Source organism: Lingula anatina, chromosome 8 (assembly GCF_051362555.1).
Source record: "Lingula anatina isolate TDL-2025a chromosome 8, LinAna3.0, whole genome shotgun sequence".
In the NCBI taxonomy this organism is placed as follows: domain Eukaryota; kingdom Metazoa; phylum Brachiopoda; class Lingulata; order Lingulida; family Lingulidae; genus Lingula; species Lingula anatina.
The window spans coordinates 10,858,383-10,883,851 of record NC_141774.1 but is presented as its reverse complement, the minus strand read 5'-3'; the positions used below and the strand labels follow the sequence as shown (position 1 = coordinate 10,883,851).

Sequence of the window (25,469 nt, the reverse complement as noted above, 5' to 3'; positions counted from 1 at the left end):
CACGTGAATCAAAATCACTTAATTTTAAAAATTTTCTGTTTAATTAAATTTCGGATTTTTTGGACAAAATACAAAATATTTTAATTTTCTTCGTTTGTCGATTTGATGCGAGACAGCCATTTCGATGTCGAGGCTCCACATGGCCTTTTGCTTCCGGTTTCAAACCTGTGCAGTCGGTACGTGAAAGCTCTGCCAAATTTTTGTCAAATGTTTGAAATGACGAACAGAAATATTGAAATAACCAATTGCCTAGTTAAAATTAATGCTTATTGTCATGTTTTTGGTAACTTAAAGACGTGTCTCTTCTCATGAAAAAGAAAAGAGTGCCCCGGCGTTTGGTTGTTTCACAAAAACTTGTGACACGTTTCAACAACATGTGGTGATTTTTTTCTTGTCAAAGGTGGACTAAAATAATGTACACCAGCGTAACATTTACACAGAGTTCAATTTTGATATTTAGTATCCATCTTCTTACTAAATCATAATCGTGGAGTACTTGCATAATAGAGATTGCTAAATTTTCAATATGTTGGGCGTGAGGTCATATTATTATCATTGTCCAAGTCTGGCATGACTATACAGGACTGTGGTTTTAGGTTCAGTTACCAGTTTGATTAAACAATCAAGGTGACAGAGAGGCTTGGATATGTGCGACCATGTTCCAAAGTAACGTGCCATTTTTTATTTCTGTATACTCAGTACAGAGTTCCTTCCCTAGCACCAGCAGACAATGGCAGCGGCAATGATGCAGGAGAAAGTGTGGTTTGACAAGTGGCGCTTTGATGACGCTGAGCGCATGTACCAGGAGAAACTGGCCGGCACCGCTGGTGCTCAGACGGGAGGTGCCAAGGCTAGTCCCACTAAGACAGGTGGACAACAGGTGAGAAAACAGGTGATCATTGTCAGTGCTGCATGATGCTGACTACAGACTTATCTAATTTTTTTTTTTGCCTTGCTACATTGATAAGGCCTCATTAACCCTTTGTTAGAAACTCCAGAGGCCATATGTATCCACATCTTGGGAAAACTGTTTTCTGTCACAAACTTTATATGCTCAGATTTTAAGTCCTTTTATAAAGGTTCACAAACCACATTTTAGTCTTTGTAGTACACTTTTGCTCCACTTCTGCATGCCATTTGGAAATGACATAAAGCCTCAGAACATTTCTAACACAGGGTATCAAGATGCTTTACCTTTGTAGCATATAAGGCCAAAAACTGAGGCAAACTACAGACTGACACTATTCCAAGGTTGTGGAGGATCACACAGTAGGCCTGTAGTCAGCAATTTCATAGAGGATGGGGGTGGGTCTGAAAAAGTGTACTTTACCCCCTTAGTTAATCAAACTTGAAAAATTCTATAGAACTTGGGTCAAAATTTGAGTCTTACTGCACCTGTTCTGTCCATAATGATGGTTCTTTCAAACTCCTCCCCCCACCACCTGCCTTCAGGCCTACATAGCATATATAAAGCGCCGGGTAAAAGGTATACTGGTATTGTAATTGTATGGAGAGGACAGCACTAGCATCAGCTAATTGAAAGAAAATAATATTTTTTCTGATATTTTTCACAGAAAGTTTTTATTGAGAGATAATATTTCAGAACTTCAGAGTTGTGTTGTGTTGTGAAGTGACGCAATATGTTCTACGTGTTCTACCTGTTCTGTTCTGTTCTGTTATTTGACTCTGTGGTGAGAAAGGAAGGTGAAAAGGGCATTCAAACTTAAAGGCTACTTTTTTTTACTACCATTTATGAAAAATATTTTATTTTGTGAGAAATCATAATATGGCAATAGGGTTCTTTTTTTTTCACTTTACATTTTGGTGATTTGTACTCAGTTTTTCGTACTTAATTTTATATCAAAAGCATCTTGCTCTTGTATTACTGACCGTCATCTCTCAACTGCAGAGAGACTAATTTTTTGTGGACATTGTTTTGATCTTATTGTAGGGGTCTAAGCACAGTGAACTAGTGGATCAGATTATACAAGCTAGGCAGAGAATTCAAAACACATTAAAGTCAGATGTGAGTAATTTGTTGTTCAATGTATATCCATAGCATCTTTTATTTCATAGAGTATTGTAATGTTATGCACTGAACATTTCAATCAAATTGTCATGGAAAGAAAAAAGGCAGTGACTCGCATCTTTCTCAGTGATCAACCCTGTGCTTCTAAGACTCCATTCCCATATCTAGATTGATTTAACAGGATCAATCCATCTCCAAGGGGTTTCTCGCTAAATTGATTTCAGCTTAAGTGGCTTTGATGTCTAGCATGCCTACTGAAGCTGCTAAATTACAATAAATTACCCCCTAGCAGCTTCAGTAAGCGTGACAGACATCTAAGCTTCTTAAGTTGATTGCAATTTAGTGAGAAACCCCTGAGAGATGGATCAATTCTGTTAGATCGATTTAGGTATGGGAATGGGGTATAAGCTTGGCATTTTATGTATCTGTATATATTTCAGTGGAAGACTCTTACCTGATTTTTCTCCTGCCTTACCAACCCCTAGCTTAGCATTATTCATTTATTACCTAGACTTAATTGTACTTTGTCCTTTTTATTTTGATGTCTCGTGTATTAGAATTGAAGATAGCAGATGTGTTATGTTTTTTTTTTTTAAGTATGAGACAAGGGATATTTAAAAATCATTATTTGAATATTAACCTAGGAGATGTTCTTAGTCTACTTCAAGATTAAAAAAAAAAAGAAAAGAAACTCCAGATGCTCAGGATAATTGGACTAAAAAGATTTGAACAAATTTGATTTTTTTCCCATTTTTATATGATACAGTGAAATAAGTTATCAATTTAAAAAAATAAAACATAGTTGTTTCATCCCACTTATGATTTGCAGAAAGAAAAATGGATTTTTAAGATTTTAAAGAATAAAACATAGTTGTTTCATCCTATTTATGATTTGCAGAAAGAAAAATGGATTTTTAATACTTTTTTGCATGTATTCTGAAAGTTTAAAAGCTTTTTTTGTCTGTAATGACATTATTGCTCAACTGAACTATTTCCAATACGTCTTGTGCTTAGCATTCATATTCTTTTAGTAAGAATGTGCAAATAATTTTGTAATGCATGCTCTAATGGCAGGCAAATTATTACATGAGAAATATTTTTTTATTTTGTTTTCGTCATTTTTTTTTCTTTTGTTTATTGTGACTTCATAAATTTATCACCAAGTTGAAATGAGCTATTTGTTCTTGGCCTTTTCTGTGATGCATGTGATAGATGTAACAAGTTGGATAAGGGTTATGTATGTATGATGAGGAAAGTACAGGTGGCAGTTAATAATTTTACATTTTTATCCAGATGTCTTGAGGATGAGGCATTTAAATGAATTATCACAATGAGTTAACCATGTCATTTTTAATTGATAGTTTGCACCATTGAAATTTTTGAATTGCCAATATTTCTTTATCCATGTCATTTTTAATTGATCATTTGCACCTTTGAAATTTTTGTATTGCCTGTGTTTCTTAAATATCAGGTCTTAGTATGTTAAGTGCTCCAAAGCTTCTTTAGCAATCTTTAAATTTCATTTATACATATGATATATAATATACCTATTTAATTTTTACTATGTTAAAAAGTAAATTTGTCAAATCCTGTTAACAATATAAGTTGCAGGATATTGAAGGACTCGCGGGGGGGGGGGGGGAATCTGCATATATTATGTATTGCAGAGATCTGCTGTAATCTGTCTGTGTGTATTTTATATTATATAATATTATATATTGCAGGGATCAGCTGTAAGTGGAGACTCGGCCATGCTCGGTAGAATAGAACATCTGGAGAAAGGTATCTTTTTTTAAATAAAGGGTGATTCCATTAATTTTAAATTGCATACATGTAAAAAATTGACAGCTTTTCAAAAGTCCAAAAAGTTATTTGTTCCATAAATTTCATCTAAAAAAGAGCTTTTCAGAAATCGAATAATTGATTTGTTTTATTTAATTTTGAAGAGTGATGACAGGCGAATGCTATTCTTAGCCAAATCCGTGCTAGGTCCTTACAAGAATTGCTTTGTGATCTAAGCATGTGAATTTTGAGTTAATTGAGATCCGTCAGTCAGCGTCCACATAATGGTCACTGTGTTGTGAATTCCAGTGACCCAGGACCTCCAGGCCATGGTCACAAAACTGACCTCCAGAATCTCTGCCCTGGAGAGTGGAAAGGGGGCAGCACCGGCCAAGACAGCACCTGCTAAACCAGCACCCGCTAAGCCAGCTCCAGCAGATGATGATGACGACGATGATGATGATTTTGAGCTGTTTGGATCTGGTGATGAAGACGAAGATGCAGCAGCAGAGAAGCTGAAACAAGAGAGACTGGAAGCTTATGCGGCTAAGAAATCTAAAAGTAAGGAGAATAAAGTGTTTGATTTATGTGGACATGGCAGGGGGTAGTTGGCTTGTTAGTAAGAAAAAAAAGTTGTAGGCCTTATGTTGTCAAATACTCTTCCTTGTTATCAAATATCTCAAATTCAGTAAATTCAATAAGTTTGTTATTGATTTGTTATTTAATTTATTTTTTATGGTATTGAAATGATGCAAGTTCTATCGGACTCTTGTTTGCTTCGTATGAATGGGCAGATATATAAAAAAGAGAATATTCCTATTACCCTAGGTTGTCTTATTTATAACTTTGTATCATGTTCACCTAGACATTAAAGATTAATATTATACTTTCAATTTAACACTAAGATGTGCCTGAGATATTGTATTTTTCTACAATTCCAGAGCCTGCTGTGATCGCCAAGTCCACCGTTGTCCTTGACATCAAACCGTGGGATGACGAAACAGACATGGCGGAGCTGGAGAAGTCTGTGCGTTCTGTAGCTATGGATGGGCTGGTGTGGGGAGCCTGTAAGTACATTTGGGTTCCTATAATGTGATGTGCTCTGCTGGTTGGAAATGAACACATGCATGCACACACACAAAGACACTGCTTTGTTCTGCTTCACTTGCCTTTAAGTTTTATTTCTATATTCAAGTGTGCATGTCCTGTGAATTCAGATGTGACAGATACCAGGATCATAATAACAAAACTTGTTTCTGTTTGAAGGTTACATGAAGAAAAAAATTAACCTTTTCCTAAACTGTTATATCTGTATATTTTACCTTTTTCTTTTCAGCTAAGCTAGTCCCAGTTGGTTATGGCATCAAAAAACTTCAGATTATGTGTGTAATAGAAGATGATAAAGTCAGCACTGAAGATTTAGAAGACCAAATTCGTGAATTTGAAGACTTTGTAAGCTTACATGTGTTAATTTTCCCCCTCATTAACAGTGGTGCAGTCTAAGACTATTATAAATATCTTCTTCATAACTTGGCAAAGGTCATTTAGGTAAAAGTTAACAATTTTTGTTTGTTTTTATGAGAGTGTATTTTGGATTTTAATGATTTTTTTCTTCTTCTTTTTCAGGTCCAGAGTACAGACATCGTTGCGTTTAACAAGGTCTAACTTCAGAAATTCCAGAAATAAAATCTGCGACAACCAACAAACACTCGGCAATGCCAATGTAGACTTTAAATTAAAGTGCGGTGCCGAGAGCCTCATCTCCATCTGGGATCCCGCAGTCACAGAGTATTAAGAAATAACTGTACTTAATACCATCCTTACATTGAATAAATTTGAGAAAAGCATGTACATAGTTGTGAAGGTAATTCATCGTTGTGTTGTAATTAACCTGAGCCGTCTTGTGCTGTTATGCCAACTTCAGTTGTCTGCAGTGAGCAGTATGGAAAGTCAATAAACTCTCAATTTGTGTTTACTGAAATACTGGACTCTTATTTTTATTATTGACATGTTCATAAAAATCATCAAATAAAATCATTTCAGGTGTGTAAAAGCATTTTATTCCCAGTCACTAAATGCTACGAATTACTTTCAATTCTTGTAAATTACCCATTAGAAACATTTTATTAGAGTTATTGCACATTGTTTGCAACATTATCTCAAATTGTTTGTTGAGGTTGGAGTTAGACTTTGAACTTGTTTAAATACAATCCTCTCCTGAGCTTAATCATTTAAATAAGCCTGAAGACAATTCCCGACAAAGAATACAATCCTCCTTCAACTTGAAAGTTTGATAAGAAAAATTCTAAGAACAACCAGAAGTAAGTATTGTACCAGTTCAAACAGAAGTAGTATCAGACCTGTATTCTTTCAATTCAGTCCACAGTCATGGTCACAACAGAGGTCACTACATATTTTACAACTACTGGTCAGTTTTAAGATGACCACTGATAAAACTTCAGCAAAACGACTTCCCAATGCAGACCACATGGTCCACCCCACAGCTAACAGCCTCGGCCATGGAGGGAAGAGAAACCTGGGGATATAAAACAACTTTTAAGAACACATTACTGAAATGAGGAAATATAAAATGTTACTGTAACTGTTGTAATACATCTGACCTACAAATTCTCTGCTCAAGCTTTAGTTCATATAAGCCAATGTCAAAATTCTTGGATTTTGGTGGTTGTATTTACAAATTGCATACAAAATGAGGTGCAGAGGTAGACAAAAGAAACTATTGGAAGACCACATTAAAGAATGGACAGACCTGAGCTTCTGCCAGATCCAGGCACTGGCACACAACCGAAAAAAAAAAAAAAAAAAACGGAGAAGTTTCATGTGCTGATTGTCAGCGCAGCACCTCTGTGACTCCATATTACGGAATTAAGAAAGGGAAAAGAAGAACGAGGAAGAATTACCTTGAGAGGGAAAAATTGGTCCTTTCTGGTGCCAAGGCCCAGGGCGCCAGTTTTGTTCTTCCCCCACATGTACAGGTCTCCTCTGTCTGAAATGGAGGAAATTTGATATTGTGCATTAAGACATGAAACTGCCACTTTAAAACTAATACCCCCTTTACACTGGACGGCGTCCTTTCTGCGACCATGAATTTTGGCATCGCTGTGGTCTTAATAAGGAGGCACGAGCATTGATTTGGTATCAGAATGAATGCTCAATGGTCGGCCAGTTGTCGGCACGTAAAGTATTATAATTCTTTAACTCTCAAATGGGGCCGAACTGCTGGACGCAGAAGGGATGCCGTCCAGTGTAAAGGGGGCTTAACTTACAGTTTAAATGGTAAGAACAGACAAATATAAGTAGGTATTGACACAAGATTCTTCACAAGTTTAACTTACAGTTATTTTAAAATATCTTTGAAGTGTGCTAAGAGACAAACTGAGTGGGAAATTAAACTAATGATAACTTAATCTTCTCTTGACCCACTTGTGAAGTTTCATTATTTTTAAAATACAATTTGACTAGAACCCCCCCCCCCCCAAAGATAAAAAAAAAAAAAAAAAAAAAAAAAAAAAACTCACCAGATTAAGACAACATGTGGAACCAACCAAAATAAATACTGAAAACCCAGAAAATCCAGCATATTCCAGAACACTTTCCCCCCTGCTTACTCTACACCTACCAGTAATAGCAGCAAACTGGCTGAGACCACTGGTCAGAGAGGTCACCTTGGTGTCCGGAGTGAAGTCATTTCTGCCAAACAGTATGGGAGGGATCCGTGTGGGTACTGGGCTCTGGTCTAGTGCTGGTCCCTTCCCCAGGATACCATAGCCCCAGACATAGACCTCTCCACCCTCTGGGGGAGATTACAACATGACATATATAAATATAAACAAACAGTATGATAGGGATCCTGCTCTGTCAGTTGATAATTCTTACAGCAGAATGGACCATAACATGTATAAACCTATATAAACATTTATAAACAACATGGGAGGGATCCCAGATGGGCAGAATAACACCCCATTTCCATAGATTAGATCGACCTACTTTAGATCGACCTAACTCCCTGGGCGTTCACGCTAAATAGCTGTCAGCCGTGCGGACACGAAAGTTAATTACCCTCTTACAGCTTGTAGTAGGCGGGGCGGACATTTAAGTCGGATTATCTGAAAGTAATCTAGTGAGACTCCCCGCGGGGATAGATCGATCTAAAATCTATGGGAATAGAGCCTTAGTATCATGGCTGATGCAAGCTGCTTTTATCAGGTGAGAATTCTTAAAGCAGAATGAGAATACAACATGTAACTGATTTTGGAGTGAGTATCATATAACTGATGTTATCTGTTACATCAAGTTAATCTTAAACCAGAATAAGAATAAAATGCAGCAGGTTATAGAGTTTAGTATCACAATGGATGTTGTTAGATTCCGCTCCATCAGGTAAAACCTAGACCATAATGAAAATACAACTTATCACAGGTTACACAGTTAGTATCGATAGCTCATGTAATCCGTTCTAATAGGCAAAACTTTCTAAACCAGAATTTCTCCATACAAAGACTACATCCATTTAAATATGCATGAATCATTATAACATAAAAATTTCATGATACAAATCTAATTTTTGAAATTGTAGCCGACTTTACTTTAACCACAGAATCTTTGTAAGAAAACAAAAAGCCTTTAATTTTTTTACAATAGTCTACTTGACATTTCCTAACAGATGAAATAACTGATACAAAACCACCTAGACTGACCATTGACTAGCCCACAGTTTGTGCCTCCGGCCGCCACCTGTGTCACTTTACCAATCTTGTCACTGATCGGGAGACGTCTGGGTTCGGTGACCTGCGTCCGGTCCTTCTCCACACAGTCCAGTTGATAGTACTCATTGTTACCCCAGCCAAACATGTCTCCCTTGTCTGGAATATAGAGACAGCACAACATACATCCCCTGACTGAAATATGGGATAAGTATAATTATTTTATACATTGTTATAGTATACTAACTGAAACCACCTCTCCCTTGTCTGGAATATAGAGACAGCACAACATACATCCCCTGACTGAAATATGGGACATATTACTTTAGACAAAGCTATATTAACTGAAAACTAGGACTTGACACACACACACACACACACACACACTCTAACAAGGTCACATTTTTTAAAGATACAAGAACTGTTATATATGTTATCAGATATTCAAATATATTCTAAAACATGTAATCACATATCCAAATACATATTATTTCAAACATTTTCAAAATACATGGTGGTTTGATTCAAGCAGTGTCCATTGAAAACTACTTCAAACAGCCTTAAAATATGTGCGAATACTGCATCATCGGAACTTTGTCATCCTCAGGTGTGATCTCTCACCTGACACAGCCAACATTGTGTCCGAGCGTCCAGCGATGTGGACAATCTTCTCCCCCTGTAGATCACCCCGGACCAGAGTCAAACTGTCAGCACAATCATGGTGGCCAAGACCTGGAGAAGAAAACACAGGTGTCCTCTTCTATGAGAGACTTTGAAATAAATCTTTACAAGGCATAAATACTTGTTTAAATAGAATTAAAAGAGTTTGTATATGTGATCGGCAATGTATTTACATTTGGGAGCTGGTTAGAAAATGACTGGATGGTGGATTAACCAGAAACAACATACCTGTCTATCTGTCCATTTAACAACCCCCCACCTACCTGTCTATCCACCTGCCACCACACCTACCCATCTGTCCATCTACCCCCCTCCCCGCCCCCCCCCACACACTTACCTGTCTGTCAATCTACCCCCCCCCCCCACACACCTACCTGTCTGTACATCTGCCCCCCACCACCACCACACACACCTACCTGTCTGTACATCTGTCCCCCCCACCACACACACACCTACCTGTCTGTACATCTGCCCCCCACCACCACCACACACACCTACCTGTCTGTACATCTGCCCCCCACCACCACCACACACACCTACCTGTCTGTACATCTGTCCCCCCCCACCACACACACCTACCTGTCTGTACATCTGTCCCCCCCCCACCACCACACACACCTACCTGTCTGTACATCTGTCCCCCCCCACCACACACACCTACCTGTCTGTACATCTGTCCCCCCCCACCACCACCACACACACCTACCTGTCTGTACATCTGCCCCCCCACCACCACCACACACACCTACCTGTCTGTACATCTGCCCCCCCACCACACACACCTACCTGTCTGTACATCTGTCCCCCCCCCCACCACCACCACACACACCTACCTGTCTGTACATCTGTCCCCCCCCCCACCACCACCACACACACCTACCTGTCTGTACATCTGCCCCCCCACCACCACACACACCTACCTGTCTGTACATCTGTCCCCCCACCACCACACACACCTACCTGTCTGTCCATCTGCCCCCCCACCACCACACACACCTACCTGTCTGTCCATCTGCCCCCCCACCACCACACACACCTACCTGTCTGTCCATCTGCCCCCCCACCACCACACACACCTACCTGTCTGTCCATCTGCCCCCCCACCACCACACACACCTACCTGTCTGTCCATCTGCCCCCCCACCACCACACACACCTACCTGTCTGTACATCTGCCCCCCCACCACCACACACACCTACCTGTCTGTACATCTGCCCCCCCACCACCACACACACCTACCTGTCTGTACATCTGCCCCCCCACCACCACACACACCTACCTGTCTGTCCATCTGCCCCCAGACCACAGGTGTAGAGCTGCCCACTCTGGGTGAGTATTGCAGTGTGGTCCTGGCCACAGATCACCTGTCTGATTTCCTCATCAAATGGCACTTTGTTCACTAATGGGTTGTGGCTGCAAGGAATGGTAAAATAAACTGAGTAAATACTTTTATTATTTTTATCTTCAACCTCACACACACAATGAAGAGAGTACTGTTCTCAGAAAAAATGTTATGATGCTTTACACATGGACTTTGACTGGCTTATCAAATGAACCAACATCAACTTAGTTTTAGGAGTTTCAAATCAAAAGGTTGACAGCAAAGACATGACAAATTAATACAAATAATGTATATCAATATACTTGTCGACATACAAATCAAACTTATCTGAACATAAATAATAGATCTAGCAACTTCCATCACATCTTACACTGCCACATTTTGCACAACTGTTTTATGATCATAATTATTATCTATACTCACCCAAACACATCCAATCGCTAACACCTTCCCCTTTTCCCACAATTTTTTACTTATTTCTAATGATATCTACTCACCTATACTCTTCCCCTTCCACAATTTTCCTTCCACACTGCCCACAGCTGTTGTTGCCCAAAGTGAACACTGGAAGAAGAAGTAATTCAACTGATTTAATAGGGAATCTCAAGATTTAAAGTGAGATTTTAAAAACCTGTTTCAACTTTCCATAGAAATGCCCACGTCAAACAAGCCTTTTAAAACCATAGCAACCAATTATCTGATTTACCTCCCTCTGTATCCGTGGCAACCACAGTGTGTGCCCTCCCACATGCCACATGGGTAATTTTGGTTTTCTCTGGGAATTGAAATGGTAACAGAATGGGTGCAGGCTCTATCAGGTAGTCTAGGAACCTCCCTGTAATGAATAATTGACAGTACGTTGATATTTTCGTGAGTGTTTTACTGGAAGAGTAATTTCTGTAGTTTACCTGCTTAAAACAAAAACAAAAAAAAAAGAAAAAAAAAAAAAAAAAAAAAAAGAAAAAAAAAAAAAAAAAAAAAAAAAACAAACAAACAAACAAACAAAAAAAAAAACCGAGGTGGGATATAAATCAGCATTTAACAACTATGGGCCTTATGAAAACACTGTGAAGCAGTGTGGGGTTATATACCTACCCGATTCCTTAGGAGCCTCATGAAAACACTGTGAAGCAGTGTGGGGTTAACACTGTGAAGCAGTGTGGGGTTAACACTGTGAAGCAGTGTGGGGTTATATACCTACCCGATTCCTTAGGAGCCTCATGAAAACACTGTGAAGCAGTGTGGGGTTATATACCTACCCGATTCCTTAGGAGCCTCATGAAAACACTGTGAAGCAGTGTGGGGTTAACACTGTGAAGCAGTGTGGGGTTAACACTGTGAAGCAGTGTGGGGTTATATACCCACCTGATCCCTTAGGAGCCTCCTGGTACCCAATCTGTGAGTCGGAGTTGATGCCTGTCCCCAAAATCACGTGACCTTCACCTGACCTCTTAGCTACAAACACAGTGAAGCCGTTGCCACAAGCTGCGCTGATAGGCTGGTAGTTATTTGTTTCGAGAAACATAAACCTGCCAGGGGAAACAAAGCTTTATATATTGTTGAAATACCCAATCAAATACTAGTAACAGAAGCTACTATTATTTTGGGTCATCTTTACTTGGTTAAACAATGATATTTTGTCTATTCACTTAATTTAAACATTTTTCGTAATAAATGCTATTGAACAGCTATTGTGAAGAACACATAAAAAAAATGAACAATGACATTTTGCCCCTTAATTATAGCATATATAACTATTGTATTTTATCTTTTACATAATCATGAAGCCACTTAAAATGACACATATTATCTGCATTTTGTCACCTGTGGGGGAAACTCTGGACCAGCTTGGGGTATTTTTTACCCTTGAGTCTCAGGAAGGTTGGCAAACCTAAGAAAAAAAACTGATTAAACCAAAGTTACAGACAAAATGCAGAGAGTGTAGGTAAGTTTCTGAACAACATGTCAAAAAGTTTAAATTACAACATAAAGCAGATATTGAAAACATCATCTGTTTTGTTTAACCACATACTCATACCCCACCCTCACCTTCATATAAGACCCCCATTCCTGTGTTTCTCCCCAAACCCTCAACTAAGACCCCTCCCCCCCCCCCCCCCCCAGTTTCTCCCCAAACCCTCATCTAAGACCCCCAGTTTCTCTCCAATTAAACCCTAGAAGAGACCCAGCCCTCACCTAAGGCTCCTACTCCTGCGTATCCCCATACATACACTCTGGTGGAACGTGCTGGTTCAGCAGAGGCATACTGATACACAATCTCCTTCTTCCTCTCCCTGTCGTACACTCTTGTCATCCACTTTGCCATAAAACGTTTCACTCCCCCTCCTGAGTGTGGCAGAAGAGGGTTCCCTAGTGAACATACTCCCTCACAGGCCACTCCAGCTAACAGGTTCCTGTGGCTCACTGAGTACCTGCTCTTCCAGCTGAGGCTCTTTGTGTGAGTTGACAGAGTGTGCAAGGGTTGAACTCGGTTCACAGTACTGCTGACCCCCTCATGGGGCCTCTTTAATAGCACAGTCTGCAGAGGCCTGTGTGGAGTGGTTATGTTTGTCTGTGTGCCCCTGTGAATTACTTGACAAGATGCACTAGTCCTGACATTGCTTAACTTCATGCTGTGATCTTGAGATCCAGGGGTTTGTGGAAGTTTGGTGTAATATGGCAGACTTGCTTCTGGAGACGACCCTATACGTTTAGCGTGGCATCGGTTACAAGTAAAGAATGGCGTGACAAGACAGTGTTCTGTTCTCATTGTGGACAAAAACCCTTTCTGAAATTGTAAAGGACACAAAATAAATTCCAAGACATATTTATCTATAATTTAAAAAGCTGAGTGATAAATTATATTCAATTAATATTCCTAGTTTCCAATAAAATAAGCCATTTCATATTTATATAGTGATGTCTTTGAAATTGAATTTTGTAAAAATAAATCCTGGTGTCTGTCAAGACATGTCTTATAACCAAAACTAGGAATATGAACCTTAAAACGAGTACAGAAGTGAGTAAGGCTTCGTTCACATGCAATGTCTATTTTCTATTCGCGCTATCTTATGATCACGGTCTGTGCACTGAATATCCCGCCGCGTAATTACTGGCAGCGCGAGCCAGTTACTTATAGTAACTTATAGTAACTGGCTCGCGCTGCCAGTAATTATGCGGCGGGATATTCAGTGCACAGACCGTGATCATAAGACATGCCGCAAATAGAAAATAGAATTTAGAAAATAGACATTGCATGTGAACGAAGCCTAAGCTCCCGTGAGTGAGTTGGGGGGGGGGGGGGGAGTGTAGTTGTTGTTTCATTGGACATATTGAGAAAACTGACTTTTGCCAATGACATACACATAGAGAGATTCTACGTGTTGTTATAGAGTTCACATTTTTGTTTTCCTTACCCTCCATATAAACCTCAGTATATTTGCATTTTGCCCTAAAGCATGATACGACGTGGGCGCAGCCATCTTTAAAATTACCCCTAGTCAACTGGTGAAATGTTTAATTTATAAAAATTGTAAATACTGCACCAAATGAGAAGTGTTTTTTAAAGTTATGGTTTATAAAACAATTTAAAATGACTTTTCGATATCTTTATGGGTACTACTTTCCAATACATATGGTTTTGAAAACATACTTCTTCCGTATATGGAAGACTATGGTAAGACAGGTACTTCCGGTTGTGAAACTCAACGCACCGCTTCGCATCATTCAAAAGTTTTCAAGCTTTTATAGCTTGCTGGAATCGTAAGTACATTATTTTATAATTTCATTAGTATTTCGGTAGCATAGTTATACTGCAATCGGGTATCTTGTCATCATGGTGTCTCTATTTTCCGTGGCGGGCAAGGTGTTACAGAGCTTAAACAAGACGACAGCTGATCAAAATTGGCGACAAGAGATAACAAGACACTTTTAATTCTTTTTATTCAACCCTCGTTAGTCTTGACCACTTCTGTCTTGGGATGAATTAGCACTTTTACGCCGATGAAAGTGTGACTTTGGTTCTACAAGACAAATACGTGTTTTTAAAATCTGAAAGAAAAAATGACTGCTGTTCGTTCTAGTAGTGTGTTTGTTTTGCCTTGTTGCATCAAGGGTTCATTTGATGTGCAGTTTTTAATCTGTGTGTAATAACTATAATTTGGCATTAGGCGACTGACTGTTGCAGTAGAATGCATTGATTATTCAACAATGTTTTATCATTGTCAAAACTGTGTACTGTATATTTGTTTTATCATAAAAATTATCCCGTATGTGCAGCACCCTTTACAAGGAAATAAAAAGTTAACTGTCAGTGGTGAATGAAGCATGACTTGGTCCATGAGGAAATACAAATAACCATTTATTTCCTTATCACATTTACAGTATAACTTTGTTCATGTAATTTTTTGACTTGAATACTGTGGAAGAAAATTAATGACTTTGAGTAGAAATAATGACTGAGACCTCAGTAATGCTGTATTAAGCCTCATCTCAGTATAAAAGCAAGGCAAAATAAGAGTATAGAGAAATACAGCAAAATGAAGTAGAGTGTGAATAAGATATTTTTATTTCAGCAATTTCGATAGAAAAATTATATTTACTATTTTTCTCATTTAAATAATTAGTTACAAGGAACTTTCTAGTAGGTTAATAATTTTTAGATTCATACCTTTTCCATTAATTGTTGAAAGTTTCAAACATCATTCTCCGAGTGCCACAACTCATTTGTTATGGACCTTAAAATAATTGATATAATTGATATATATATTACTGAATATCCCAAGAATTGATTTACCTATCCATATTCTTAACATCTTACAGGTATTATTATATCATTGTAAAACCCAAAAACTGACAGTATCAAGTAATTCAACATCATGGATAAACAATTTGTAAACAGCAGTTCCAATATTTCAGTCTAAACAATGGCTCGCGGACAGCAGAAAATCCAGTCCCAGCAGAAGAATGCGGAGAAGCAGGCCAAGCTGAAGAAGGCACAGTCTGGAGACCAAAAGAAGGCTGCTGCCAAAGCTCTGACATTCAAGTGCTCTGTGTGTATGGTAAGTACCGTCTCTCATCCCAGACATGCTGAAAACTTTTCAGACTGGCCGAACATTTGGATCGGAATCAAAATCATCTCAACTGAATGTCCTCCCAGACATGGAAATCTCAGAGCTCCCTCAACTTTTTTCAAATTACTTTACAGATAAGATCAAGAGCATTCGAAATGATCTCGTTTCTTATACTTCTGTAGAAATCTCAGAAACCCCAGTTACCTGAACTCATGCAGTATTGACTGAATTTTCACCTGTATCAGAAGAAGATGTTTTAGCATTAATGAAAAGCATGAATTCTAAATCTTCTGCCTTAGATCCTGTGCCAACACATATTATCAAAGAGTGCATTACTGTTCTGGCCCCAGTTATTTTAAAGATAGTGAATCTCTCTTTTACAACAGGCATCTTCCCATCCAACTGCAAAGCAGCAATTGTTAGACCCTTGTTAAAAAAACAAGGCCTGTGCAAACAAGTGTTTAAAAATTATCGACCAATATCAAACTTGCCCTTCTTAGGGAAGTTTCTTGAGAAAATGGCATGTATACAACTGAATAACTATCTAGCTCAAAACAGTCTATATGGCAAGTTTCAATCAGCTTATAGAGAAGGACATAGCACAGAAACAGCTCTCCTAAGGGTTCATAATGACATCATGCTTTCTTTAGACAAACAAAAAGATGTTATTTTAGCCCTTTTAGATCTGTCTGCTGCATTCGACACCATTGACCACAACATACTTCTGCACAGACTACAGTACCGATTTGGAGTAAAAGATTTAGCACTTAATTGGTTAACCTCATATCTAAAAGATCGAACACAAAAGGTGTCAATTGAGTCGTTGCTATCAGAGCCCACTATTTTAGAGTATGGTGTCCCTCAGGGGTCTGTGCTAGGTCCATTGCTCTTTTCATTGTATATGCTACCAGTAGAAGACATTATAGTTAAACATGGTCTCAACACTGTCCAGGGTTCTGCCGAGGCCGCGATTCTGCGAGATTCTCGCCAAAAAAATAAAATTCTCGCACAAAAATTACCAAAGATGCGAAAATTCTCGCATACAAACCGAATGAGGGTGCTATCATTGTTCTTGAGATGATAAAACACACATTGAGAGTGGCGTCTAAAATTGTTTATCTAAATAATCATCACCGGTATAAATTTCTTCGCATCGTCTGCTGCATTGACTTGTTAACACAGTGTCCTTAACGTCGTCATATTGCGACGATGTTTTACTGCATGTGTACCCTCGTAAGAGATCGTTTCAAGCAGCGTCGTCATTTGTTGTCGTAATATCAATAGTACCTCTTCATGACTACAGTCCAATCGGCAATCCTCGGGTGACTCCGCTGCACTCGGCCTAAAGTAGGTTAAGCGATTGAGCGGTTTTATTGGTTCTCTCACTCGCGGGACAGTCAACCAATGATAGACGGCGTGACAGTGATATTCAGCCTGGTGAAGCGTGGTTAAAATGGCGGCTTCCTCGCCGAAAGCGAAAGTTAAGAAACAGAGATCTATTTTAAGTTTTATGCCAAAGTCAGGTGAATTCGTCTCTCCGCCTGACAAGTCTGAGAAAAGGAAGAAACAAATTTCTGAAGATGCGACTCCAGATGAAACTGACAGTTCGTCGACGATAAAGGTATGGTCATTCCGTGGCGTTTTTATTTTACGTTTTGGAAGGACACTTGACACTTCGTTTGAAAATGTGAAAGAAAGTAAAAAAAAAACGGTAATAGGCCCATTTTTGATACGATTATTCCTCTATATGTGAGTATGAAAATTAAAAAAAAAAACGTTAAAAAATGACGGGTCCCGTTTCTGGTATGCTTATTCCTCCTATGTGAGTATGATAATATGAAAAAGAAGTTTAAAAAGTTAGGAGGCCTGTTTTTGATATGTTTATTCCTATCTCTCTATAATGTATATATATATATATATATATATATATGTGTGTGAGAATAAAAATTTGAAAAAAAGGAAATGTTTAACTTCAATGAAGAAGTAAGGAGACCTGTTTATTCCTCTGTATATATGTGTGAGAATACTAATTTGAAAAAAAAAATAGGGCCTCCTAATCAAGGATATTTTCATAGAATGCACTCAACCAAATGTGTGACCTATAAATTTTTTTTTACTTTAGCCTTTATTTTAAAAAGTAGTCAATATTGTGAAAACGATAAATCAAAGATAAAAATGTCCTTCACAAACACTAACACCCAAACACAATTTTTCCTGATAAAAGTGTTCATTAAGTCATGATTAATCATCAAAACCTAAAAATTCTTTTGGATTGTGGTGTCTGGTTCCAGAAATTATAAGTTTGTAAGTAGGAGAAATTTTAACTTTTTTTTTTTTTAATTTTAGGTCTGCAGACCAAATACCATCGAAGGGCCTGAAAGAAAGAAACCAACAGTAGTGCCACAGAAATTTCAACACGATTGGTTAAGAGATTATTCTTGGCTCTGATAATGAGGCAGATGCTATGGACAGTACAGATTAGCAGTGTATCATTGTTGGCACATAGCCTTAAAGTGAAAGTTTTTATAAAAAATCATTTGCAACTGTATATACATACAGTCTATGTAAAATCACTTTCAAAGTTGAATCAGTTCAGTTTGTGAACTTTAATAAAATACCAGTACAGACTAGCAGTGTATGTTTTTACGTAAAATATCATTTTTCCTGATCTCCCACTTTTTCTCAAAATCTCCCCAACTTTTTAGCTCAGAGGGGAGAATTCTCCCCCCTTTTTTGAGACCTTGGCAGAACCCTGACTGTCATTTTTGCTGATGACACTCAAATTTATGTCACAAGTGAAAGTAATCGCTCCATGGCTATCACCTCAATAGAAACTTGTCTAGTTGAGATCCGAAATTGGATGAAAACAAACATGCTAGCACTAAATGATGGAAAAACTGAACTAATATGGTTTACATCAAGGTCTAAGTCAGACAGGGGAAATGCAATGAAATCTGATATTTGTATCGGTGGTGTCAACATCAATCCATCTAGCTATGTGAAAGATTTAGGTGTCACCTTTGATCAGTATGCAACTATGGATAGACGGATCTCTGAAATTTGCAAATCGGCATCATACTCACTTTGGCGAATTAGTAAGATACGTGACTTACTGGACAAAACTTCAACTGAAAAACTAGTCCATGCTTTCATTACTTCTAAGCTTGATTATTGCAACAGTCTCTTATATGGTTTAGGCAAAAATCATCTGAACAAACTTCAATTAATTCAAAATTCTGCAGCTAGGCTGGTAACTAAAATGGGATGGAATAGCCGAGAGCATATATTACCTGTTTTGATGGAACTTCACTGGCTTCCAGTAAGAGAGAGAATTTTATTTAAAATTTTATGTGTCATTTTTAAAGCAGTCACTGAGAATAAACCACTTTATATCTCAGAACTTATGAAGCAACATCAGCATGGAAGAGTTACCAGGTCTTCAACTTTTAGTCATTTACTTTTAGAACACAGTGTCTTAGAGAAAAAAGCTGGTAAATTTTACGGTGAAAGGGCATTTATGATATATGCACCCAAAGTTTGGAACACTTTACCCTCTGAAATACGAGCAGCAGGTGACATAGATACTTTTAAAAAGCTTTTGAAAACTCATATTTTTAGAATAGCCTATCAGTAGCTATCATATAGTTAATTTTAGTTTTTAATAAGGTGTACTGTAATTTTATGATTAATTATTGTACCACCAGCGTAGGCGCTGGCGGTACACATGGTTTTAGTCCCGACCCGTATGTTCCGCCGGCTCCGCCGGCTCCTGCGGCTCCGCCGGCTCCTGCGGCTCCTGCGGCTCCGCCGCCAAGTCACCGTTACCGCTTCTCCTCCTAGACGGTAAGGGCCTCCATACCCATCTCTTGGATTTAGGTCACCTATAATCTCAACTCGTTCCACGTAAAATTTGGGCTTTGTCGGTATTGGGGTCTAGGTGTGGCACTCATTGCAATGCACCCTTGTCCAAAAATGGCAAAATTAAATGCTAATTATCTCCCCTACAGAAGGAATTATGGGAAATATTTCTACAGACAGCTTTCCAAAAGTCATATGTGTAGATTTCAAATATGCCCTTGGATTTGACCTTTGACCTTTATTTTAAGGTCAAACGGGCCAAAATTTTCAAAAAAACAAAATTTTTGCCGAAAAAAAAATTATTTGCGGTCTTATTCAGACACCACACAGACTTAACTAATAATATTAATGGAAAGTGTTACCCTTCAGGTCATCTTTCATCTCCGTGAATTTGGGGTCAATCGGTGCATTTTCACGGAAGTAGCGGCCATAAGATATCGAAACTGAAAACTGTCTCTAATTCGGGAACCGTTAATGCTAGACACCCATTCTTTTTTGCATTTTGTAGAGCATGTAAAGCCCAACACTGGAGGTGGTCTCCGTTTTTTTGTATTCCATACGGTTTTCGAGTTACGCTGTATCAAAAAGTACATATTGGTGGTGAAAGCAAAATGTGCAGTACGGTAATGGATAATAAATTTTGAACTCCGGAAAAATAAAACATAAGGCTTGGCAAAGCAGACAACTTGTGGTCCAAAATGAAATTATTTCATCAAATTTGAACATCTGGAACTTCAGAGCACCTCCCATTTCAAGAATTTTGACCAAAATGACCTTTTCTTTATTTTAATTAATTTTTTTTGTAGGAAATTTATGGCACATTATGGTAACTCCAAAATTATAACATTTAGTCCCTTATATCTCCAAAACTGGCAGAGATAGGTCCATAGTTACTATTGAAATTGAATAGGAAGTCATATACTGGCAATCTAAATGTGACCTTAAAATTGACCTTTGACCTACTTTTCACCATGAACTGAACTTTGCAAATTTTGCTTCCTTTTTATCTCCAAAACTGGCAGAGATAGGTCCATAGTTTCTATTGAACTTGAATAGGAAGTCATATACTGGCAATCTAAATGTGACCTTAAAATTGACCTTTGACCTACTTTTCACCATGAACTGAACTTTGCAAATTTTGCTTCCCTTTTATCTCCAAAACTGGCAGAGATAGGTCCATAGTTACTATTGAAGTTGAATAGGAAGTCATATACTGGCAATCTAAATGTGACCTTAAAATTGACCTTTGACCTACTTTTCACCATGAATTGAACTTTGCAAATTTTGCTTCCCTTTTATCTCCAAAACTGGCAGAGATAGGTCCATAGTTACTATTGAAGTTGAATAGGAAGTCATATACTGGCAATCTAAATGTGACCTTAAAATTGACCTTTGACCTACTTTTCACCATGAACTGAACTTTGCAAATTTTGCTTCCCTTTTATCTCCAAAACTGGCAGAGATAGGTCCATAGTTACTATTGAAGTTGAATAGGAAGTCATATACTGGCAATCTACATGTGACCTTAAAATTGACCTTTGACCTACTTTTCACCATGAACTGAACTTTGCAAATTTTGATTCCCTTTTATCTCCAAAACTGGCAGAGATAGGTCCATAGTTACTATTGAAGTTGAATAGGAAGTCATATACTGGCAATCCAAATGTGACCTTAAAATTGACCTTTGACCTACTTTTCACCAAGAACTGAACTTTGCAAATTTTGCTTCCCTTTTATCTCCAAAACTGGCAGAGATAGGTCCATAGTTACTATTGAAGTTGAATAGGAAGACATATACTGGCAATCTAAATGTGACCTTAAAATTGACCTTTGACCTACTTTTCACCATGAACTGAACTTTGCAAATTTTGCTTCCCTTTTATCTCCAAAACTGGCAGAGATAGGTCCATAGTCTCTATTGAACTTGAATAGGAAGTCATATACTGGCAATCTACATGTGACCTTAAAATTGACCTTTGACCTACTTTTCACCATGAACTGAACTTTGCAAATTTTGATTCCCTTTTATCTCCAAAACTGGCAGAGATAGGTCCATAGTCTCTATTGAAGTTGAATGGGAAGTCATATACTGGCAATCTTAAAGTGACCTTAAAATTGACCTTTGACCTACTTTTCACCATGAACTGAACTTTGCATAGTTTGCTTCCCCTTTATCTCCAAAACTGGCAGAGATAGGTCCATAGTTACTATTGAACGTGAATAGGAAGTCATATACTGGCAATCTAAGTGTGACCTTGAAATTGACCTTTGACCTACTTATTATCATGAACTGACATCTGCTAATTTCTTTCTCTTTTAACTCCAAACCTGGCAGAGATAGGCCCATAGTTACTATTGAACGTGAATAGGAAGTCATATACTGGCAATTTACTGTGACCTTGGAATTGACCTTTGACCTACCTTGCGATGAACTTAACTTTGATTGTACCATTTTTAGTAATATATATATTTTTTGCATATTTTGAAAATTCTTGTTGATTGCATTTTTACAGCTTGTCAAGCACAAGACTGGTGGCTGTGTTCCTTATTTTGTATATGTGGGGGTCTATATGAATGCGCTTGCTCCAGCTGGTGGTACAATATTCGGAGGCGGTATCGCCTCTCTGATCCTCTAGTTTTAAATGTTGTCACTTTAGGTTCTTATCATTTTAGAATATGAATAATTGGTTCTTTAAATTAGTTCTTAGTCCTTTAAAATTGTAATGTGTTCTTATATTAGTATCGTGTTATTTAGCTCTTTTAAGTGAATGTTGTAAGGCGCATTGAGATTTTTAATGGAATGCGCCATAGAAAAATAAATTATTATTATTATTATTATTATCGGCAGTAATGAAAAATTTGACGGACCAAATGGATTTTTGTCGGACCAAAAATCATTCTATTCGTTTGAGACAGAAACTACAAGTACGATTAGGGTAGTTTACTTTGTTTATGAATGTGATAGTTTTGAAATGGAAGGGAAAATTGCTTTGGGTTTCATATAATTTTATTAGTGAAGTATGTCGAATGATGACTGTAAATTCAAAATTGCGGCTCTTAAAACTCCTTTGGACTGACCACGTCCAATTTTTTACCGCCAGACAAATTTTCCCTTGTTGATCTCGGTCCCAGTTTTGTATGGACCAGACTGTGTGTATGTGGAACAACGCAACATTCACATGTTCAATAAACACTGAACTTTATTCAACACCTAACCATTATACTAATGCATCATGGGAACGGAACACAATGTCAGAGGTCACGGTCTCAACTAACACAATCATCAACAGTCATGACTGATCGGACCAACAGTTTCAGCATGTCTGTCACCTCCCCCACTCCTTGTTTACTGTGAAGACTTGATACTTAAGCAGTGTTTTTCAGTGTGTAATATTTTGAAAGCTTGTACAGAACTACTACAAGTATTTCACTGGAAATTGTACCAAACATTGTGTGTGATGTTGTGAAACTGTTATTATATCATTATTATTTGTTAAAATTTGAACTGTACTTGTTTTGTTATGGTGGTTTCCCATTGCCGTCAAAGTTATTTGATTTTCATGATAGAAAATTAAAGTAAAATGGCTCATTTTAAAGGACAGCACATCAAAATATTTTTCTGTTGCAATATCAATGTAATCGTATCCCCAGTTTACCACTTTCTCTCCTAGGCTCAGATGCCAGACCCAAAGACATACAAACAGCATTTTGAAAATAAACATCCGAAGGCCACTTTGCCAGATGAACTGAAGGAGGTGTAAAGTGAGGTATGGTAAGGTAGCTTAAATTATCACAAATTATGGAAAAACAATGTATAAATTCTATACAGCTTATTTATTCTCAAATTTTCAAGAGATGTTTAGCATAACGTAGTGTTTGATTACAACTTCCTTAAGCCCCCTTTACACTGGACGTCATATCTTCTGTGGCCCATAGTATGGCCTTGTTTGAGAGTAAAAAAATACTTAACGTGCTGACAACTAGCTGATCATTGAGCATTCATTCTGCAACCAAAGTGATGCTTGTGCCTCCTTTCTATGACCACAGCGATGCCAGTTTCATGGTCGCAGAAAGGAATCCATCCAGTGCAAAGGGGTTTCACCTCGTCCTACTGCAACCAGCATCATTGTAGTCATTGTTGAAACTGGTGTGGGAGAATATTGGGACAATTTCTTGTCTATTGATGAATCAGTGTGTGTTTACCTTCTAAAATGATCAAACAGACGCTTATTTGCTCCACGTTCTTATTGAAAAACTCTTGGCTAACTGTTGTATGTTTTTATTTCAGACGAGAAGCATGCCCATGGTTAAAAACCCTCCATTCTGGTTAGAGTAATAGAACAGGGAAGACAGCACTTCCACCAGTTTTATCATTGATGATGACAGGGATTTATTTGACACTTTTCACCGTTCAGGATAAACAGCTGGGATGTTATTGGACCCATCGACCAAGAGAAGGAATGAGTTACCAGTTGATATTGCCATAGAGATCGATTCTGTTGATTGCAAATATACGTACATAAAAAGAAGTACTAATCAGATATGGAGGAATTGACAGGGCAGAGACTTCGAAGCATTATCATAAGTCATTAGTTTTAGTTTCAAAACATTTGGTTCATGTCAGCCCCAGATAAAGAAAAGAAAAATTATCAGTTTTCTCTTTCATATATGATGTTTAATACTATTGACCTCAGACTGCTCTCTGCCTCATTTTCAAGGGACACGCATACTTGTCATTTAGCATCAGTAAGAGGCTGGGTGGAGGCTGACCTAGTTTCATATCAAACTCCTGCTGTCCATATACACCATTGCATTCTTCTCATATAATTATACACATCATCTTTTATAATACTGATCTCTTACAGGAGAAAAAGTTCTAATTATCACTTTTAAAATCATTCAGTTTGTCAAGTGTTATAACAGTGTTGACAGATTGCAACTGACCGTCTTGTTACTGTCATAATTACTAGATACTTCAGAATAGTTATTGGTTTTCACAACACGGTGCCAGTGTGCCATTAAAGAGTGTCTAATCATTATTTTGGAAATACCTTCAAAGAACTGAATCATTAAGCAATAGCCATGCAAGCCATGGTAGTTTATATATTAATGTATTATGTTGTTTCCATGCCAGCATAATGACATTACTTATGGCAGCAGAGGAGGGTTTCTAATTCTCCCTTTAAGTTATGAAATGATTTCATTGTATCACTGATATTACTGGGCAATATGGCCTCACGTGGACCAAGTCGCCTACACAGCCAGGGATTGGTTTCTTCATTATGTATTTTCTAGAAGTTAACAGCTAGTTGGAAGTAGGACTGCAAGTTTCATTATCCATAAAATTCACAATTATCCCCCATTGAAAATATAGTTATTAATGTAGGCCAGTTCCATGCACCATTAATGACAGGTTGAGGCATTCTGGCCATCTTTACCTTTTCCTAACAAGAAGTGAAATCTAAGATGGTTTTTAAATGTGTAAATTTCATACATTTACATTTGAGAAGAGTTCCATTCACAGAGGTACTACTTCAGACCACATGTTGGCTTAACTCACACCATCAGATAACAAGGTTTCATAGTGTTTTTCATGCGAGTCTTTAGTTGTAACGACAGCAAAGCTTCCTCCAGAGAACCCTCCATCCTTTGGACTGCCATTAGCCTCAAAAGACGGCCTACTTGTCTGAAGATGGCTGGACAGCTTCCAAAATTTTTGGGTTGGACTCCATGTAAATTGATGAACAAACTACAGTGTAACTTTTTGGACTCCCTTAAGTTGTAATCCAAATCCTGGGGAAATCCCTGATTGATAGAGTTTCAACCAATTGTTGATGTGAAGTAGTCCCTATGTGAAACAATTTTCAGATTCCATTTGTCATATGTCGGTTGGGGCTCTTGTACATTTCATTTCATGTGAAAGGTGAAATAAAGAGAAAACATTTTAAATGAGATGTTGTTTTGGTCATTAACAAAAATG

The 25,469-nt window shown here is 37.9% G+C and overlaps 3 protein-coding genes and 1 long non-coding RNA gene across 6 annotated transcripts; 3 read left to right on the top strand and 1 right to left on the bottom strand.

Annotated features, from left to right (window-relative positions):
* Nucleotides 1-41: 41 nt before the first annotated feature.
* LOC106169269 (elongation factor 1-delta-like) lies at nt 42-5,792 on the top strand. 2 transcript variants are annotated; one of them, XM_087019128.1, is made up of 8 exons: nt 42-176; nt 700-880; nt 1,952-2,026; nt 3,754-3,811; nt 4,121-4,372; nt 4,753-4,878; nt 5,148-5,263; nt 5,438-5,792. In XM_087019128.1, exons 2-8 carry the CDS (start codon nt 731-733, stop codon nt 5,474-5,476), a joined length of 816 nt encoding a protein of 271 aa, XP_086875254.1. In that variant the 5' UTR covers nt 42-176; nt 700-730; the 3' UTR covers nt 5,477-5,792. The 2 variants fall into 2 exon arrangements, with proteins under 2 accessions (XP_086875254.1, XP_086875255.1); XM_087019129.1 differs by lacking the exon at nt 1,952-2,026.
* Nucleotides 5,793-5,841: 49 nt separating this feature from the next.
* LOC106176752 (RCC1-like G exchanging factor-like protein) lies at nt 5,842-14,117 on the bottom strand. The gene is made up of 12 exons (XM_087019127.1): nt 13,976-14,117; nt 12,756-13,347; nt 12,384-12,450; nt 11,925-12,088; nt 11,266-11,394; nt 11,057-11,123; nt 10,497-10,630; nt 9,157-9,267; nt 8,530-8,694; nt 7,452-7,625; nt 6,733-6,818; nt 5,842-6,347 (listed from the first exon to the last, which is right to left on the bottom strand). The coding sequence occupies exons 1-12, from the start codon at nt 14,039-14,041 to the stop codon at nt 6,270-6,272; spliced, it is 1,833 nt and encodes a 610-aa protein (XP_086875253.1). The 5' UTR covers nt 14,042-14,117; the 3' UTR covers nt 5,842-6,269.
* Nucleotides 14,118-14,153: 36 nt separating this feature from the next.
* Nucleotides 14,154-25,441, top strand: LOC147760333 (transcriptional regulator Simba2-like). 2 transcript variants are annotated; one of them, XM_087019131.1, is made up of 4 exons: nt 14,154-14,321; nt 15,477-15,619; nt 23,161-23,261; nt 23,778-25,441. In XM_087019131.1, the coding sequence occupies exons 2-3, from the start codon at nt 15,485-15,487 to the stop codon at nt 23,248-23,250; spliced, it is 225 nt and encodes a 74-aa protein (XP_086875257.1). In that variant the 5' UTR covers nt 14,154-14,321; nt 15,477-15,484; the 3' UTR covers nt 23,251-23,261; nt 23,778-25,441. The 2 variants fall into 2 exon arrangements, with proteins under 2 accessions (XP_086875257.1, XP_086875256.1); XM_087019130.1 differs by having other exon boundaries at nt 14,155-14,321; nt 23,161-23,256.
* On the top strand, nt 15,637-18,385 carry LOC147760334 (uncharacterized). The gene is made up of 2 exons (XR_015335684.1): nt 15,637-17,252; nt 17,978-18,385. It is a non-coding gene; the product is annotated as an uncharacterized LOC147760334 (long non-coding RNA).
* Nucleotides 25,442-25,469: the final 28 nt, after the last annotated feature.